Source organism: Caloenas nicobarica, chromosome 4, assembly GCF_036013445.1.
Source record: "Caloenas nicobarica isolate bCalNic1 chromosome 4, bCalNic1.hap1, whole genome shotgun sequence".
Classification (NCBI taxonomy): Eukaryota; Metazoa; Chordata; class Aves; order Columbiformes; family Columbidae; genus Caloenas; species Caloenas nicobarica.
This window is the reverse complement of record NC_088248.1, coordinates 5,451,041-5,468,608: the sequence shown is the minus strand read 5'-3', so window position 1 is coordinate 5,468,608 and position 17,568 is coordinate 5,451,041. Positions and strand designations below refer to the sequence as shown.

Below are 17,568 nucleotides of genomic sequence, written 5' to 3'. Positions count from 1 at the left end.
CGGCCCGGCCCGGCCCGGCCCGGCCCCACACGCAGCCGCAGCCACCGGGCGCGGTTCCCCCGCGTGCGGCCGCCGCAGCCGCCCTGAGTGACAAGTGGCGGCCGCCCCCGCGGCCACACGCGGGCTGCCCCCGCTCCGCCCACGGGCCCCCCGCGCTTCCTCCGCGGCCCCGCCGCTCCCCGCGGCGCGGGCGGCGCACCTGGGCGGCGCGGAGCGGAGCGGAGCGGGAGGGCCGGCGCTACCTGACAGCGACTGGCAGCTCGGGCGCAGCCAATGGCGGCGCGGGGGAGCGGGAGCGGGAGGGCGGGGCCGGGCGGCGCGGCGGGGGCTGCGCCGCGGAGCGTGTGCAGCGCCGCGGGGCCGCGGCCGGTGCGGGTGCGAGCGCGGGGACAGCCCCTGCGGGGGGGAGCAGCCGCACCCGGACCCCGATCGCCATCCAGTGCGGCGGCCGGCGGCGGGAGGAGCCGGGGCAGCTGGAGGCGCGCCGCGGAGGAAGGAAGCGCAGGGCTGGCCGCTGCGTGTGCAACCTGGCTGTGTCTGCTGCCCGCGTCCGCTCGCGGCTTTTCCTGCCGGCGCCGCCTGACAGCCGCCCGCCGCGGGTGTTGTCGCCGCGGTCCTTGGCGGCGGGGGGTGAAGAGCGAGCCGTCCTAAACAACCCGGAGGCGTGATTGAAAGCGAGCAATAATTAACTGGAGGAGGAAGAGGAGGAGGAGGACGAGGGTGGAGGAAGACGAAGGAGGAAGGCACCGCGCGGCAGAGCCCAGCTGAGCCGAGCCCAGCTGAGCCGAGCCAGCGAGCGGCGCTGGGACGCGGCAACTTCGGCCGCAGCGGAGGAGCCGGAGCCCTGACCGCAGCGGCGGCCGCCGCCTCAGCCCGCGCCTGCCCTGCCCGAGGGGGAGAGCCCCGCCGCCTCCCCGGACATGTCGGAGCATAAGGCCGTCGATCCCAAGTTATCGACGACGGACAGGGTGGTGAAAGGTGGGTGCTCGCTCCCCCGCTGCCCTTTCGGCCGGGTCGTGCCGCCGTGCCCCCGGCCGGGGTCGCGTCCGTCCCCGCCGTTTCCCGGCCGCGGTCAGGTTCCGCGGGGCTGCCGGCGGCGCGGCCGCTGGAAGCGGTGGGCTCGGCGCGGGGGCTGGCGCCGGGCCCCGGGGGAGGGTTTGCGGCTTCCCTCGCCCGCCCGCCCGGCGCTACATTGCAGTATTTCCCCCCCTTCCTCCCCCCGCCGCCGCCTCCCCCTCTCCGCCTCGAAGGCGCTGCACAGGGCTGGCGTGAGAGAGAGGGGGAGCCCCAGCTTCCTCACCCGCCCGGTGCCTGGGGGACGGGGAGGCAGGGCTCGGCCCCCTCCCCCAGCCCGCCTGCTCCGCCGGGCATCCCCCCTTCCTCCTCCTCCTCCTCCGGGCTGCGCTCCCCAGCCCCCCCCGCAGGCTGCGCCGCTTGTCGCTGCCGTTCGGCTCCCCGCATGCAGCAGGATGCCTGGAACCCTCCCGCAGCCCCGCTGCGCTGCCCGGCTCCCCCCGCTCCCCGCGGGGCCGCCCCCGCGGCGGGGATGCCGGGCGGGCGGGGAGGACGCGGCCGTGGGCGCGTGGGGGCGGCGGCGAAGGCGGCTTCCTCCTCCGCCTCCTCCTCCTCGCCCTCCATCGCCGTCTCCTGCTGACGGCCCAGCCTGCGTGGATGTGGAGTTATCCAGCGGGGACCCGCGGGTGCGGGGGGTGCTCGCCGCGGTCGCGCCGCGGCTCCATGATTTTTTTTTTTTTCCCCCTCGGTTTCGGAGGTATGCGTGTGCCCTATAAGCAAATTAGAGTTGTGATTAGCACCACATTGTGCCCTGCAGTACACACCGAGGTCTTATTTACTGAGGTGGTGCCTGACTTGAATTGCACATGTGCATTTCTCAGTACGTATGAAGTGTGTGTGTGTTTGGTTTTTTATTTTATTTTTTTTCTTCTACACTGGCCACGTAGCTGAATACACTTGGATATAGTGTATTTCATCCGGTTAGGTTATGACCCCTATACCAATGCAGAGTGTTAAGGATGGAAAGCACAAACCCTAGATGCAGTCTGCATCCTTCCAGAACCCAGGAGGCTGGAAATTGAAATGGCCTTGGAATAGATACACTTTTGTATTTACATGAGTGTAAACCAAAACTAAACACCCAATGTAAATATTCAGAATGGCATATCACTTATATTTTTATACTGATGCTTCTTATCCATTTTCCCCTCCGACTTATTTTTCTGTTCCCTCCAAATTAAATTTTGTATCTTCAGATATTGTAAGAAACATAATTTCAAGCATGATAAGAATTTCCAATAAACAACCTGGGAATTCACCTTTAGTTTCTGATATCTGCAATATTTACTGCTTGTTTAAGTAGTCAGTCTGTTATATCACACCAAGAGTAGGCTTTGGAAGCCTGAAACAGCTGTGTTTAACTAATGCTTCTGTAGAAACAACAAAAGAACAAACTGGGAAGGTTTCTTTATGATTATGTGGTGTCTAACTTTTTTTTTTTTTTTAATCTGCCTTGGCCGTAACACACGACCAAATGTCCTGATCTTTGCTGTAGCAGAACTTCCTTCGCGTTAAGTCGATGTTCATCATGAATAGGATTATCTCTGTATTTGCAAAACCCCTCAATGGTTTCAGCGCATCTTAATGTGTTTTGTCAGCAATTGCACTTTGTATTTTTCACATGTGTAATGTCTTAGGAATGGTGCTTTCAGATGTTTGAGAAAAACCTAGCAGTATCTATAGTTATGTATTTTTATGATGCAACTAAACCAGAAATCAACTTTGTTAAACTGAGTTGAAGTATTGAACAAGAAGAAGACATCTATTCTGCTTAGGTGTCCATCTCACCTGGTAGCTGTTGTCACATGAGTGTTTCACTGGAGATGTGGAGATTTAACTGGTTCAGTCCTTTATTAAATATTGAAAGGTGTTAAAATAGCATCTGAACAGAGTAATACACAGTAAACTGATTCTTAATAGGGTTTTTCTTTGCTGTATCGTGGACACTTCACCCTGCCTTCATATAGACTGTAAGGAAATAAGAGTAAGAAGACAATTGGTGGTAATAACAATAATAGAGGTAGGAAATGATTACTTGGTTTCTTTCCTATATGACATGATTTGTACCTTGTGGATATGAGCAACTGAAGTAGGCTTGCAATGTTAAATGAATAAGAAATAATAACAAAAAAAGGCACCTCGAAAGCACCTATGCAAATAGTTGGAGGGCCTTGGTATTTTAGATATTCTGATGTTGGTGAGATATAACCTGTGAAAACAACCTCTTTTTTTTTTTTATCATATAAAACCTTACTTGGAAAGGAAATGTTTTTATCTTACAGATGTAGGCTCTAGATTAAACTCTTGGGTTTGTTGTTTTGTTTTGGTTTTTTTATTAGTTTTTCTTGTGTTTGGTTGGCCTCTTTTTTTTTTTTTTTAGGGCCTTTTGATTTGCTGGTGCGTGACAGGAGATGTCTCTTTCTAACAACATTTCTGGGCTGGCTGGTGAAAATCCCGGCCCAGCGCTGTTACGTAAGGGTGGCTTTGGTTGGGTTTGGGGAGGTGACGGCTCCAGCAGCTTCATGCAGATCGCTCGTGGCTGACAGCTGCCTCTTTTTTGTCTTATGCTTAAAAAATGGAAATATACTGAGAAGTGGGGTATTTCTGTAGGTGAGGACTTCATCTCATACTTAGTTTTGCTTTGCTTATTGAATCGTCTGAACTTTATTTTTATAAAAAATGAAATATGCTTGTGGAAGAGAGGGAAAAGGCTCAGGAGGCGTGAAGTGCTTGTAAGGTCTCAGTCTTTTTTCACCCCTGTTATGCAGCTTGTGCACAACTAGATTGGGCAGAGTGAAGTTTTTGGATTTGACGCTGTCATGCAATGATCAGTGTAAAGAAGAAATTCAAGTCTATGTGTAATGTTAAGTTTTCAGAAGCGAATTAACTCTTGGTAAAGTTGACAAAATAGTGCTCTGTGGAATTAGAGGGGAAGAAGAGCCTGTGTGGGGATCCAGATGACGCAGTTACAGTTTGAGAAGTACATTTTTGTTTTCCTCTTGTACTTTCCTTAAGATGGTGTATGTGTGTTATGATGCAAATGGGACAGCTCACCTTTACTCTCTGGGTTTTGTGATCCTGTAGAGTTGCAACACTTTGGATGGCCTGTTGACTGCAGATAACCTGCGCATTCAGAGGTTCCTGGGATTAAGGCTCAGGACAACAGGCTGTTGACATACTTAACAAATTGAAATTCCTTGCTTTTGTTTGTTTGTTTGTTTGTTTGGTTTTTTTGTGTTAGAGGTACGGTGCAGCCTTCACCTGGATAGAGTTGTCTTTAAGTTCTTGTTCTCCTTCAGGAGTGAGAAAGCTTCTCCTTATCCACACTGCTTTATCTCCTGAGACTGCCCAGCCGGTGAAGTTCTTGTGAAGGTAGGAATACCTGTCCAGGAAAAACTGCCCCGAGGATACGGGCGCATTCCTCCTGGGTCACATAACAGCTGCCTGATGTCAACAACTTTTGGTCACTACTGACATTAGCAAGATTTGAACCCCACCAACCTGGAGGGAAAAGCTGTGGATCGTGTTACTTGACCTCCTCAAAATACTCAGTGTTGCATTACTGCCTTCTAGAAATACTGCTCTAAAGCGGAGTAATCCTAAATAAAACCTTCGAAAGTGAACTGGAGCGGTCATACAAAGAAGTAAAGGCAGTATTTCTTGGAAACCTTGCCATTAGTTAGGTACAGTGATTGTTTTGGTTGTTCTGGGCAGGCCAGATGGTTATGTGCTTTTGAGTGGTTTGTGGGTTTTTTTTCTTTATTTTTTTCCTCCTTTGAACAAAAGTGGACTTTTGATGAAATCCTTTCATCTCAGCTATTTAGATAGACTGCTGCCAGGGCTTGTGAACCCTGGCGTTGGCAATTTCTTTTCTTGCGTGATGCGTGCGGAGGTGTACACAGTTATATCAGCAATTTCCAACGCCTGTAATAACTCAGCGCTGGTCTCTGCTGTTTCAGATTTTCAAACCGTGTCATCGTTAATGGTGTTCTAAGATTCAGGCTGTTGTTTGTGTGCAATACGAATGCCAGCTTGTGGTGGATATCTTAGCCATCAGTGTTAATTTCAGATTCTTGAAAGGTAAAATTGCTGTCAATAATGGGAATTAGCAATGAAGTTTAGGGTTTCCGTGAGTCCAGGGAGACTTGCGTGTACTTGCCAAAGGCTTGTGCTCCAGGCTGGAATCCAGCAGCGGTGGATTGCAGAAGCCTGCGTCTGTCTCTCCGTGAATCAAATGCAATTTTCCCAGTGTAGACGTGTCCTGCAAGTGCTGGGCTGCCCTTCTGCGGTTTCTGAGCAGTTGTCTGATGACCTGAATGTCAGTAGCACTGGCGAATGTGGTCTGTATTTTGGTGTAATCTTGAGTGTTAGGAAATGTATGACCAGTGTTACTTGGGTAGTTGTAGCTGTCTAATGACAGTAGATTAAAGACGAGGGTGCTGAAGGTCCAGTATCTGCCTGATCCTCAGGAGGGAAAGGAAGGAGTTGCTTTGTAGCTGTTCCTATTGGCGTGGGAAAGCTGACTCTGTTTTCTTTTCAATTAATTTATCTTTACAGCGCTTAGGAATGTACTCACTTGTTCTGGGGGGGCCTGCATCTGGGTTTAAGGGGTGTTGTTAACTAGACAAGCCACCCTCAGCTGTGCCAGAAGGTGCAGCTGGGGTTATCTGCTCTCCTCCATCCACCTGCACCTTCATGGGAAGGGATGGGTGATTTCCCCCCCCAGCTTTGACTCTGTAACCACACATCCCCTGGTACCTTCATGAAGCAACCCCTGTGAGATGCAGCTGAGAGCAGAAAACAACTGAATATGCTTGCATAGGTTTTACGGTTACTTAGTAAAGAAAATGAGGTTGGCTTGTTATTTTCTTACGTGTAACCATTTTTTTTTCTTATCATGGGGTTAAAACTAAGATAATATCTGTAAGACCAGCTGTCAGTTGGATGCTCCTTAGGTGTTGCAGTCTTTGCTTTTTTACACTGCACAGACCCGTATATATCTGTGATGGGTGTGTAACACTTGTAAAGGATTGTGAATGTGGTAATGAGAAACCAAAACAAAATCAAAGTACAGTGCTTGACAGTTACGCTCGTGTAATAAAGCTGGTGATTTATTTTGCTTTGTGAACTCACTGAGCCTGGTAGTCATTAGGATCATTTTGTAAATAAGGCCTTTAGCAGAGCAAGTCTTCTGGTGTATAGGCAGAGAGAAAAAACCGTGCTTGTGCTGAGGGCACCTCTCTGGTGTGGTTATTGCTGCCCTGCACAGGTGGGAGCTTTTCTCATGCTCTTTATTATGAGAGGGGCTTGCTGAGCATGGGGACTGATAGAAGGTGAGGGACAAAATCGCCTTATTTGTGTGTTTAAAAAACTCTTGTATGCTTCTGAATTCCACGCTGGCTAAAGCTGTCTGCTGTTACCTGCTTGGCTGGGCTGAGCTTAGCAAGAAGGCTGGTGCTTTCCATGCCACTGGTGGTGGTGAGAAACTTGAAAGAGGAGATCACGTTGGATGTTATCAGTATTTAACTCAATTGGAAAATATGAGCTAGTTGAGGTCATTTTCCGTAGGGGGACGTTGTAGAGAACAGTTGTTTCCTCCCTGTTATCCATCCATTCCCAAATTGAATAGTGTCTACTTCCATTGCATGCACCCCACTTAGAGACCATAGATGTTTCACGGTTATGCTTGCTTTTTTGTGTAGGTTGTGACAGGAAGATCAAAACCAAGATATATTTGATTTTTTTTTTTAATTATATAACTTGATGTTTTATTTTATTTTTTTTTGGTAGTTCCGTGACTTTGAGAACTCTTGCATTCCTTCCTATCTGGTATTTCTAAAGAGATTTTATGTCAAAGTAATTTTGAGTAATCTCAATAAGTATGTACCTGTAGCTTGGGTACTCCCAAGTAATATTTTAAAAATTATTATTATTAGTTTCTTCTGTTTTGCTGAGGGGCTCCTAAAGTACAAAAGCAGGACTATAAATTTGGCACTCCTTTTAAATATGAATATTAATTCATCCAAGGCTTCCCAGTAATGTTGAAGCAGCACATTGTGGGAGATAGTTCCCTCTATAGCTTCAAAGAATGTGGAGGAAAGTGCTTCCTTAAAAGTATTTTAGGATATAAAAATACTGCTTAACACTTTTCTCAAGCGTACCATAAAAGAAGCCACAAGTTTCTGAAGTAAAAGCCACTTCAAATCATCTTCATGCAAAGGTGCCTCCTTATATTCCTTTCTATGTGGTTTCACAAGTCAAATGCAAGTTACGATCACATAATGTTTCTTCAGTTGAACACTTAAATCATTTCCTGTTCTGATAATCAGTCATTTACCTTGACTTCCCCCATAAAAGATCATTTTATGGCTACTCAATCGATAATGGTGGAGAGTATCATCTCGGTTCTGAAAAATATTATGGCACATGTGCAGCTTGGTTCACATAAGCGTGTGGCTCGTTGAGTGATCTGCTACTCAGGGTGTAGATTCAGATGTATGGTTGCGGGAGGTTGTACCCCAGGTACATTCTTCTTGTTTTCCTTTAATTACTGAATTGAAGGAAGAGAGAGACGATTGTATGTGGAGAAACAGGGACACAGAAGTGCTGTGGTGGTAAATATTTATTTTAAAGATGAAAATCAGAACTACTTATTCCTACTCCACCGACTCCTCCATCAGAAAGCCGTTCTTGTTGAAATAGCTCCTCCGGAGTAGTAACTCCTTGACAGTCATTTACGTGCATTTTAAGCTGACTACGGTATCTATTTTTATAAGCGAGGTTGGGCACGTTAATGTTGGTATGGTAACACTGCTGTATGAGGAGGACATGACTGTCGTATTTTAGGTTGAATTATGATGCCAACGCAATCTCCAACTAATTTCCAGCTAATACGATTTACGCTCGGAGCTGGAGAGGGGAAGGAGCAGAGTGGAAAGGCACCAGAGGTCAAAAATAGTGGTTTTAGTTAGGAGTTAATTGCTGGGTGTCTGGGGCTTGCACGTGCTTAAGACATCGATGGCCTTTTTTTCCTTTCAGGGTGTATTTCACGAAGTTTTAGAAAAAAAACTTAGTTTGAGGCTTGTCTACCGCTTGAACCTCTTTCTACTTAAAAATAAATCTGTGCTGTACTGAACTTCTGTTGCGGCTTCCTTTTGCTTTCAACAAGTTGTTGTTTTTAACACTTTCTCCCTCTCGTGCTTCAATATGCCCTTTCTTTTCCTGTCTATTTCTTTCCTGTGTTTCTTCGAACTTTTCTCTCCTTATTGCTCTCGTACTTATTGCAAAGCACGTGGAGCAGCCTGAGTTGCTGCTTGGTGGCTGCGATTTGGGCGCGTGTACCCGAGGTTCACCGGACGGGGTGTCTTTCGTTTGATACGCCTGGAGATGCACGTAAGAAGAGGAGAAGTAGATTCTGCCTCTTCCTCGGGCTTCTGTCGTAATTCCGCAGCCAGCTGCTGACTCTGCCGTTTTCTTTTGAGCGAATAGCTCTGCTCCGGGTGTGCTGCTCGAGCTCTCCCCTGCTTGTCACGCAAGGATGTCTCTATTTTGCACTTCTGCTGCTTGCAGGTTGTTGCTTGGCAGTAACGTTGGAAACTCGCAGCGCGGCTCTTGGTTTTAACTCGTAGTTTGCAGAGAGCTCTGAGGGCTACCCTAGCACTCGTGCTTTGGTGCCTTTGCAAGCAGACGCAAAGTTAATTGCCGATGGAAGGGAAGATTTGGTGACGCTGGTAATAGTTGCTTGGAAAAAAAAAAAAAAACACTCAGAGTTCACCGCAGATGAGTGAACTTAAACCCCCACCTTAAACTCGTAAGCGTAAAAGGTGCAGAACATAGTCTGCGTAGAGATTATACAGAATCCCTGCAGTAAAGAAAAAAGGAAAAACTGTGCTAAAATATGGTTGTCTTAAATCTTAGCAATAGTAAATAGCTCTTTTTCCATCTTTCAGATAGGCGTGTTTGGCTTAATAAAATAATCGAATTCTGGTGCATTGCAGGGCTTTCAAAATTGCGAAGTGCAGTAGTGGGATTAAACGTGTACTGACTGGGGCAGGTATGGGTATAACAAAGCTGGTATTCTACACCAGACTCTGTTTCTCCATCCCATGTTTTAGAGGCATACAGCGTAGGTATTTTAGTGTGGCAGATTCATGTTGGCCAAAATACTTTCCTTGAGTTGTCCTGACTGTTGCACAATGTAGAACTGAAGTGGAGCAAAAAAGTGTAACCAATTTGCTATGGAGCGGATTCTGCTATAATGTTGGCTCTGATGCTTGCTAATTATACAAAAATATCAAGCCTACACAGTGTTGCCACGAGAAAGGAAATGCACTTTGAACTCCCGATTGGAATGGTGAAAATAATGTGTTAATAATGGGTTATGCAGATGTGGTGCTGCAGACAGTCTTTAACACTCACTCTGGGCATTGTTCGATAGGCTTAATTAATAAAATCCAAACTACAGGTTTTTGGCCTGATTTAGTATGTGATTAGATTTTAATTTTTAATTTAAGCTTTTGCGAGCGTCTTTGAAGGTGGGTTGTATGACTTTTTTTTTTTCTGGTAGCGACAGCTCAGTAATTGTGTGGCCAGATAAAGCAAAGATCCTGAGTTGTTTGTGTTCTGAAGTAACCATCATTTGGAAATAAATCCTTTGTGGTCTAGCTAAATGACCCAAAGTGAGAAAAAGAGGCTCGGCTTCTGACATGTTTGCCATCGCTGTGCTTGGTTTGAATTACATGCTTAGCAGTTATTTGTGTCTTTAGATAGGGATGCTAAAAGGAATGGAAGTTTCCTTAATAAATTAATGATTTATTTGGTAACTAGGAGAAAAACAAAGAACCACCAATGAAAAACCAAACCAAAAAAACCCCAACCAAAACCAAAAAAACCCAAGGCAGCGCAGGAGCTCGTTGACTTCTTTATGGTCTTCTAGTTCTGTATGGGTGATTTTGGAGGAGAAAGCACCTGTCTAGAAAGGATCAAATACTCTTGTATTTTCTCTAGAAATGACATTGAATTACTTTGAAATAGTATGTTCCAGGTTGTGTGGAGATTTTTTGTGGGAATACATGCTAGCTTTTCCTCCATCTGTCAAGGAGTAATGCTCCAGTATAGAGAGTGATATTGAAACATTCTTTCTGTGTCTATATATGTGGGTTTTTTTTCTACTTTAACAGTTTCTTTGCATTTGTGTATTTGAATCCTTATGAAAAATCTGATTTGGATCACATACCATACAGTTAATGAAACAATTAAAAGCTTCTAGATGGGGAAGCCTATCCTGTTGTCAGCTCCAGCAAAAAGATGTTTCATCATCCACTTTGGACTTGAGATTGTTGTTGAAAAAGAGAAGTGCTGAGTAAAACTAAGTTGGGATTTTTTTGGCTGAATTCTGCTTTTATTACTGGATAGGCTATTTTAGTAATTTAATACCTCTTATTTACAGTAGGTTTTTAAGCCGTTTAACATAATTGACAACTTGAATGCAGAATCACTCATGCAAAATGCCTTACTATTCCCTCAACCCCAAAAAACAACCCACGAACAGAAATTAAAAAAAAATCAGAATTTAAATAATTTTTCAGTCTTTTTTTCCATGACGCTTGCCAAGTTTCGGTTTGATATAGATTACAATGGTCATACTGTGTTACAACCTTTGAAAAAGTGCAACTGGTCATTAGCTGCAATGACACGAACAGCTGTAGTATTTTATGATAACAGCTGGGAACAATCTAGTTCTCTTCAGTAACTTTCTTTTATTGTTCCTTTCATGCCATTTTTGAAATGAGAAAGCGAGATTATTGTACGCGTTCTCTATTTGACACCAGGGATTTCTTCGCAGGCGGTGGTGGCAATTAGGTATCAAAATACGGCGTTGCTGTTTGTGCCTTGGACCGTTTCCCTCTGCGGGACCCGTTTCATAACCCGCTGAAATCTGTGGGAGTTGGAGTCTTTTCATTAGCTTGAGTAAACTGTGAATCAAGTCGTCATCCTAGGACTTAGAATTTTGGCCTTGCTTTACAATGCGTGATTTCTCGTTGGTTTAAACTGCTTTTTGATATCTGATCTGACGCAGCTTAGGGCAGGACAGCATTATCTCTCGTTTTAGCGCTGAGCAAAGTGCACTTCTAGTTTGCAATGTTCTCGTTTAGCAAGTGAGAAGGGACTTGTCTGTAGGTGGCTGGTTTCCCAAGAAATAGTTTGCCGTTCTGTTGGTGTGTCTTCAGAAGTGTAGTCTAAAATGTTTTCTATGTATGTGTGGTGGTTTTTTACCCTTTACAAGCAGAGAACTGGCAAAGGCAGTTAGTGACATTTTTAGTTACTCTCATCCTCTGCGTGTTTAACCCTAAATTTGATTTAGATTATTGATGAGTGTGTTTTCTGTGTCTCTTTTTTTCAAGAAAAGTTTCCTGAAATAAAGCGTCAGTACTTTCTGTTAACCGTAACAACTTTTAAGCTGTTTGTCCTTACTTTATCAGTAATAAGGAGGGGAAACTGGCTTTTAAGATGCTATCTTTTGAGCATTCTGAGATGAGGTTACTTTTGGTAGAGGGAGGAAAGGAAGGGTGAACATAGAAAACCGTATTTGTACTACAAAAGGGGATGAACCTGCATTCGTTTCAGTTGAGAGATTAATTTTAGCTTCTGGGCTGTTGACTCCCTTGGCAGGTACGGGGCTTTTTCTCTACTATATAACCTTCTGCTTGCCACTCCACCGGAGAAATGGTGTATCTGTAGTTTTTATGAATGATGTGTCGAAGTGCCTTTCTCAGTAACAACTGAAAAGCGTGAGCTCTGACAACTTCACGGAAGCACGGGGTGGTCGCAGCTAGAAGGGACCTCTGGAGGTTGTCTGGTCCAGCCCCAGCTCTCTCCGTCTTTCCTTGTAGGAGAGATGCATCAGTCTCTTAAATCATCTTAGTGGCCCTTTGCCGCTCTCTGCAGTTGCTCCATATCTCACGGTTTCTGTGTGAAATCTAAATGTAAACAGAATTTATACACATAAAGAACTTGCACATAAGGGAGTAGCACACCCATATTTTTTAACAAGGTACCGCTCCTTCCCTGGAGCTCTGAATTTTGGGTGACACCTTCCTCCCGTGTAAGTGCTGTCTCAGGAGATGAAGAATATCACTGTCATTAACAAAAGTCTTGAACGCACGTGATTTTTTTTTTTTTTTTGGTGCAGTATTAACCTCTCATCTTGTATCTTATTGTCACAGACAATACTTCACTGTAGGATATTGTTTGTATAACCTAGGCTAATCTCAGAAGTACTGCCAGTCAGAGAGTTAATCTGCAAACATCTTCTTGGTTATAATCCAGTTGCTACGGCTTCCGAATGTGCGTTACTCTCCCACCTGGATTTATGGGAGTTGGAGGAGACAGATTTCTGTAGCCCATCTTGGAGAACTTGAAAACAGCCTCCTGGGCCGCATTAAAGTATTGCCAGCGGGTTGAGGGAGGTGGGAGGAAACGAAGAAGGGCGAGTCAGGCTTTTCTCATTAGTGTCCTGTGACAGGACACAGATTGACAGCTCTGAATTTTCTGGTTGTCGACCGGGGGCACAGGTTGCCCAGGGAGGTTGTGGAGTCTCCAACCTTGGAGACGTTGAAAAGCCGTCTGGATGTGGTCCGGGGAAGCTGTCTCTAGGTAGCCCTGCTTGGACAGGAGTGTTGGGCCAGATAACCTCCAGATGTCCCTTCCGCTTTCAGCTGTTCTGTGATCTTTTACTGAACTCTTTAAAATGGATAATTAAAACATAGTTTATCAGTCCACAGGCCTTTTGACCAAACACAAAATACAGAAATCTACCTTTAAAATGAAAGGTTGTGCCTGCTAATGAAGTATTCTACAGGAAGAATGCTTTGTGTGATTATGAGGATCCACCAAAAAAAATACTTATTTTGAAATAGTAGCAAGATGTGTTGCATTGGGAATTTTTTTTAATTGACACTTATGTAGCTGGTAGTGTTGCTGGCAAAACATTTGTACGTATCACTCTCAACAATTTTCAGAATCACCTGAGCATGTATAGCTCCTGAGTTTGGTTTAACTCAAAAGCAGGGTCAGGCATTATGCCCACTGTACTTTGATTTGGGCAAATGTAAGAAAAATGGAAAAAAAGCATTATATGAATCTTTCATAGTTATTACCAACACTTCCAACATGACCATCAGTAAGGTCCATTTTCTAATTACTGGAAGCAAGTGTTTATATTTTACTAGTCCTTGGTTCATCTGATTTTTTTTTTTTTTTTCCACAGTGACATGACAATTAAAACTGTTAAAAAGCTTCGAAACTTGTATAAATGGCTTCATCTTTCACCTCTAATACTCTCTGGCATATTATTTGCTGCTTTTTCACGCTTTTTGTTTCCCTCTGAAGATACACGTTGCCCTGTAAAGCTGTGTAGGAAACACCCGAATATCGCATGTATAAAAGTAAAATAAAAGCTGTGATAAGGGGATCTCTTGATCTAGCAGTGATACTGCATTAGAAGTGTGAATTGTCTCTGTGCTCAAATAGATTATACTGTATAGTAAAATCCTAGGGTGAAACTCATCCTTGTGAAAGAAGTTTGAAGGCATTTATGGTCTTTGCAACATACTGGATGACAACTGGGTAAAGGCCTTGCTAGTGCAGCTAATAAATCTTTGACCTAATTATTTGCAATTAGAAAAGTGTATGTCAAAAAATCCCTTGTTCTGGAGAAATTCTGGCTGCAAAAAGACAAGTGAGGTGTTGAAGAGTTGCTTTAAAGATATTTAAAAAAAAAAAAAGGGGGGGGCGGTTATACCGTTGTCTCCTGTTCAGGTACAGGCCATGTGAAGAAAAGGCTTTTTAGCACAGTGGACACCTGTCATAGTCACAAATAAGCCACCAGAGGAAAGTGTTTCAGTGTATTATATAACGAAAACTTATTGAGAGTGACTATGGAGGCGAAGTTTTCACATAGCTGATAACATGTGTCTTTATGAGGGACGAGATATGATGCTGGGATTTGTTGTTGAGAATCTACCGTATCCTGATGCTCTGAAGCATTGGGCAAGATGAAAAGTTGACTTCAGTTTGTGCTATGTTTTATCTGAACCCATGATGCAAGCTGTTTCTAATAAATAATTATATCAGCAAATATTAACAAATTACCGTGGTTTTGTAAGGCTTGTAAAATTTTTGCCTGAAGTCTTAATGTAACAAAACTGGCCAAACTAAACTGTGTTTCTATCAGGATTTCCAGAAAATAAAGGGCTGTGCAAGGGCAGTGGATTCTTCCTGTGCCTTGATGCAGGGCCAGGATTTTAACTGCCTCCCTCAAGGTTTAGCAGAAACGGTTTTGGCTTCAAAAATGCGGTTTTTATCTTTGTTCAAAGATAACCGGTGACAGTAATAATACTTCTTCTAATGTGCAGAGCAGCCAAGTGCGCTTGAGGAGTCGGTGAGATCAGATGGCCTCTCTAGCCAGACAGGGCTACAAAATTGTTTCACAACTGTATTTTAACTACAGAGTGAAGTACCTTTGCCTGAGTTTGTTAATCAAGTACCATGGATTCTTTTGGTCAAAACCATTCCTTTCAAGGCGTTCTTCTTCCCTTCTGAGCATCTGTCTTTTAGAAAAGCTAATTTTTTTTTTAAAAAAAAGCATAATGGTGCATTTATGATCGGTAGTCTATACACATAGGAATAATACACGGCAACCATTTCGTTGCTGGAGTTCTAATTCTTCATCAGCATCTGTGTGAAGATTATCATTATGCCTTCTGTCTGCTTTGCTGCCATACTGATAACAACGTAAATATTTTCTACAAACCTAGGAGGCCCCACTTTTGCATTTTTCAGTTAAAAAAGAAGTGACTTTTGTACTGGCTCGCCCTGGAACACTCTACTTGGGAATCGTGCTATTTAGTGTAAAGTTCACAGTTAAGTAATTTAAGGAGAAATCTTCTCATTCGGTGTTAACCTTCACTAGCACGGAGTGCGGAGTATGATAAATGGACCAAAGATATTGTTATAAATGTTATTTATTTACATGTTTGTGTATCTGCTGCACTGTAGAAGTCTCTGCTGTGGGGCTGGTTTCTCTTGAAAGAAACCACCAGAAGAAAACAGGTCCACAGAGGTGATGTGTTGGTACATGGCAGGACTATAATATCCTACAAGCCTCTTACTGATATCAGTAGGTGCTTCCAACCTTTTCTTCAGAACTGGAAGTAGAAAAAGTTTGGATGTTTGCTATCAAATGGTAAATACTCAGCGTGCTACTAGCTTGTTTCTGATAGAACAGCATCCTCGGTCGGTGTATGTGTACCCGGTTCTGGTTCACTGGCGTTGCAGCAGAAGAGGTGGTATTTGAACCAGAACCAGTGTATAAGGGAAAGGTAAGTGTTAAAAGGCTTTCTGCTTTAAACCACACAGATTCCCTTTTGAGCCTTTAACTTCCCGTTTAAATGGGGAAATAACCGTGGGCAGTTGTGTGGCAGGTAGGTCTTGCAGAGGCAGTAGCGTTAACATTTTGTGCTATGTACTGGCTAGATTTTGATGCTTTAGAAAGTTCTGTGCCTTTTTTTCACCTCAGAGAAGTCTTAGGTTCCAGGTTGCTAAATCTTACTGAAAATGAATGAACGTGTTCCTGAGTTAACTCAGAGGAATGTCTTTCGATTCTTTAAAAAAACAAAACAAAAAACCCCCAAACAAACAAAAAAAAACCCAACCCAAAAGCTTAGAAAAATGGATGCATCTGTACATGACCTCTTTTTTTTTAAGTCGTTATATGCAGTCTTGGGCCCTTCATGTAAAACAGGATGTCTTCTTGCCTTGGTGACATAGCCGCTATAAAACCTGTGTTAATATGGCCTGTCCAATGTCATACCCTTCCTCTATACCAAGAAAATAGTGATGACTGGAATGCATGTTGTCAGCTTCTGTAATCAGGGTACTTGAAATATTTACAATACTGTGATTACTGTCAAACTTCTTATACACACACACACACACTAACTGCCTTGTATGTTTTTGCCTTTCAAGTTTACATCCTGGTTTGTCTCCTATTGTTTTCGGTTTTTAACCTAAAGTGTTTGGCAAAAATGAATAAAATATAAGCTTCTGTATCTCCTGTCTGAGGTTTGCCATGTAGACACTTACATCCCAGTGAAATAAGCAGGAGGAAGGAGCAGTTGTGCAAAGCTCGAAGCTTTTCACAGGCCAAAAAGAAGCCCTCAAGCATCTGTTGAAGCTCCCAAATTCTGTTTCAGGGGGTTGTCTGTCTAGAGACTCAAACATTTTCATGGATCCAATGAATGGAACGGAGCAAGCAAGGGGGATAAATCCTGGAAAAGATTTGCTGCATAAGCCTCTGTGTTTGGAAGGCCACCTCAAATGGCCAGGACCAGCCTACGAATAACTGCCCACCCCTGTTAACTTTCGGTGGGTACGAGACACAGAGGAGTTTTGGCGCAAGACCTGGCAGTCTGATATGTCTCTTCTGTTGTGTGGAAGAGCTGTGAACAGTTGGTGCTATCCTTGGTTGAAAAAGCCGGTGCTTTGTACAAGCAACTTCTCGTTTCAGACCCTGGTGATCAGTCCAATGGCAAATAACTAGGTAGCCCAAAACTATTACAGCCGTAATATTTCCTGCCTCTCAGGCAAAGTTCACAGAAAAACCTTCTAAACCCTGACTACAGGCTCATTTAATTGAATCTCATATTTTAAACTGGGCATATCTTGGGTTGAGTCCAGGGCATGGCAGTGGAGAGGATTTGGTGGCACTGGTAGACGGTGCTGTCCTGTAACTGGATTGCCAGGCTTCTGTACCTGCCCAGGAGGAGGCAGCGTGAAAGGACGTGCCCAAACTTCCCTCGTGGATTGCTCCTTGCTGGGGATCTCGTACAATCTTTTACGCTGGAGCCTAGAGCTCCAAAGTGAGGCTTTTGTGAGCAGTTTAGCTTCTCTGGCACAAGCGAAATACCCACAGCAAGAGGATAAGGGTTTTGCGTTATTGCTGGGCTGAAATTGTAGAAACCGCGGAATAAAGAAATGAAGAGAAAACAAATATTGATAGAAAGAAATCGTGCTCGTGTACGTGATCGTGTAGCTTTTGTCTTCCCTCAGAGCTCAGGGCTTCTCTGGTCAGGCCTGGCTGGCTCGCCCGGCCTGCACTGCTAGGCCGTGCACTCGGTCTTCCCTAACAAGTTTTAATAGCTTCTTTTTTTCACCTCTGTCTGAGAATTTTTCATTTCTCAGGCTTTTTTTTTTTTTTTAGGAGTTCAGTCCCTTCCCCCAAAGGTTGTCTCTTGCATGTTGAGGTACATAAACTACCTCAAGGCTTTCTTAAAGAATAGTGGAAGCAAGCCCGTTAGTTCTCCCAGGAGGAAAGCGCAGCGAGGTCAGTCATTCCTTTTGCTTCCCTTTTGGTTTTGTTCACTCCCATTCCTTGTAAAACAGTCAGGAAGATTTGTCATGAATCACTTTTAATTTCCTCTTGTGCAGAATCTA

General features: G+C 44.4%; 1 protein-coding gene across 5 annotated transcripts in view; it reads left to right on the top strand.

The window, feature by feature from the left end:
* Window positions 1-327: 327 nt before the first annotated feature.
* The window catches only part of PPP3CA (protein phosphatase 3 catalytic subunit alpha), a 171,401-nt gene continuing 154,160 nt past the window's right edge, over window positions 328-17,568 (top strand). For all 5 annotated transcript variants that reach the window (XM_065633818.1, XM_065633816.1, XM_065633815.1 and 2 more), the window contains exon 1: window positions 328-978. In XM_065633818.1, coding sequence (XP_065489890.1) covers window positions 921-978 — 58 coding nt within the window. In that variant the 5' untranslated portion in view covers window positions 328-920. The remainder of the gene's footprint in view (window positions 979-17,568) is intronic.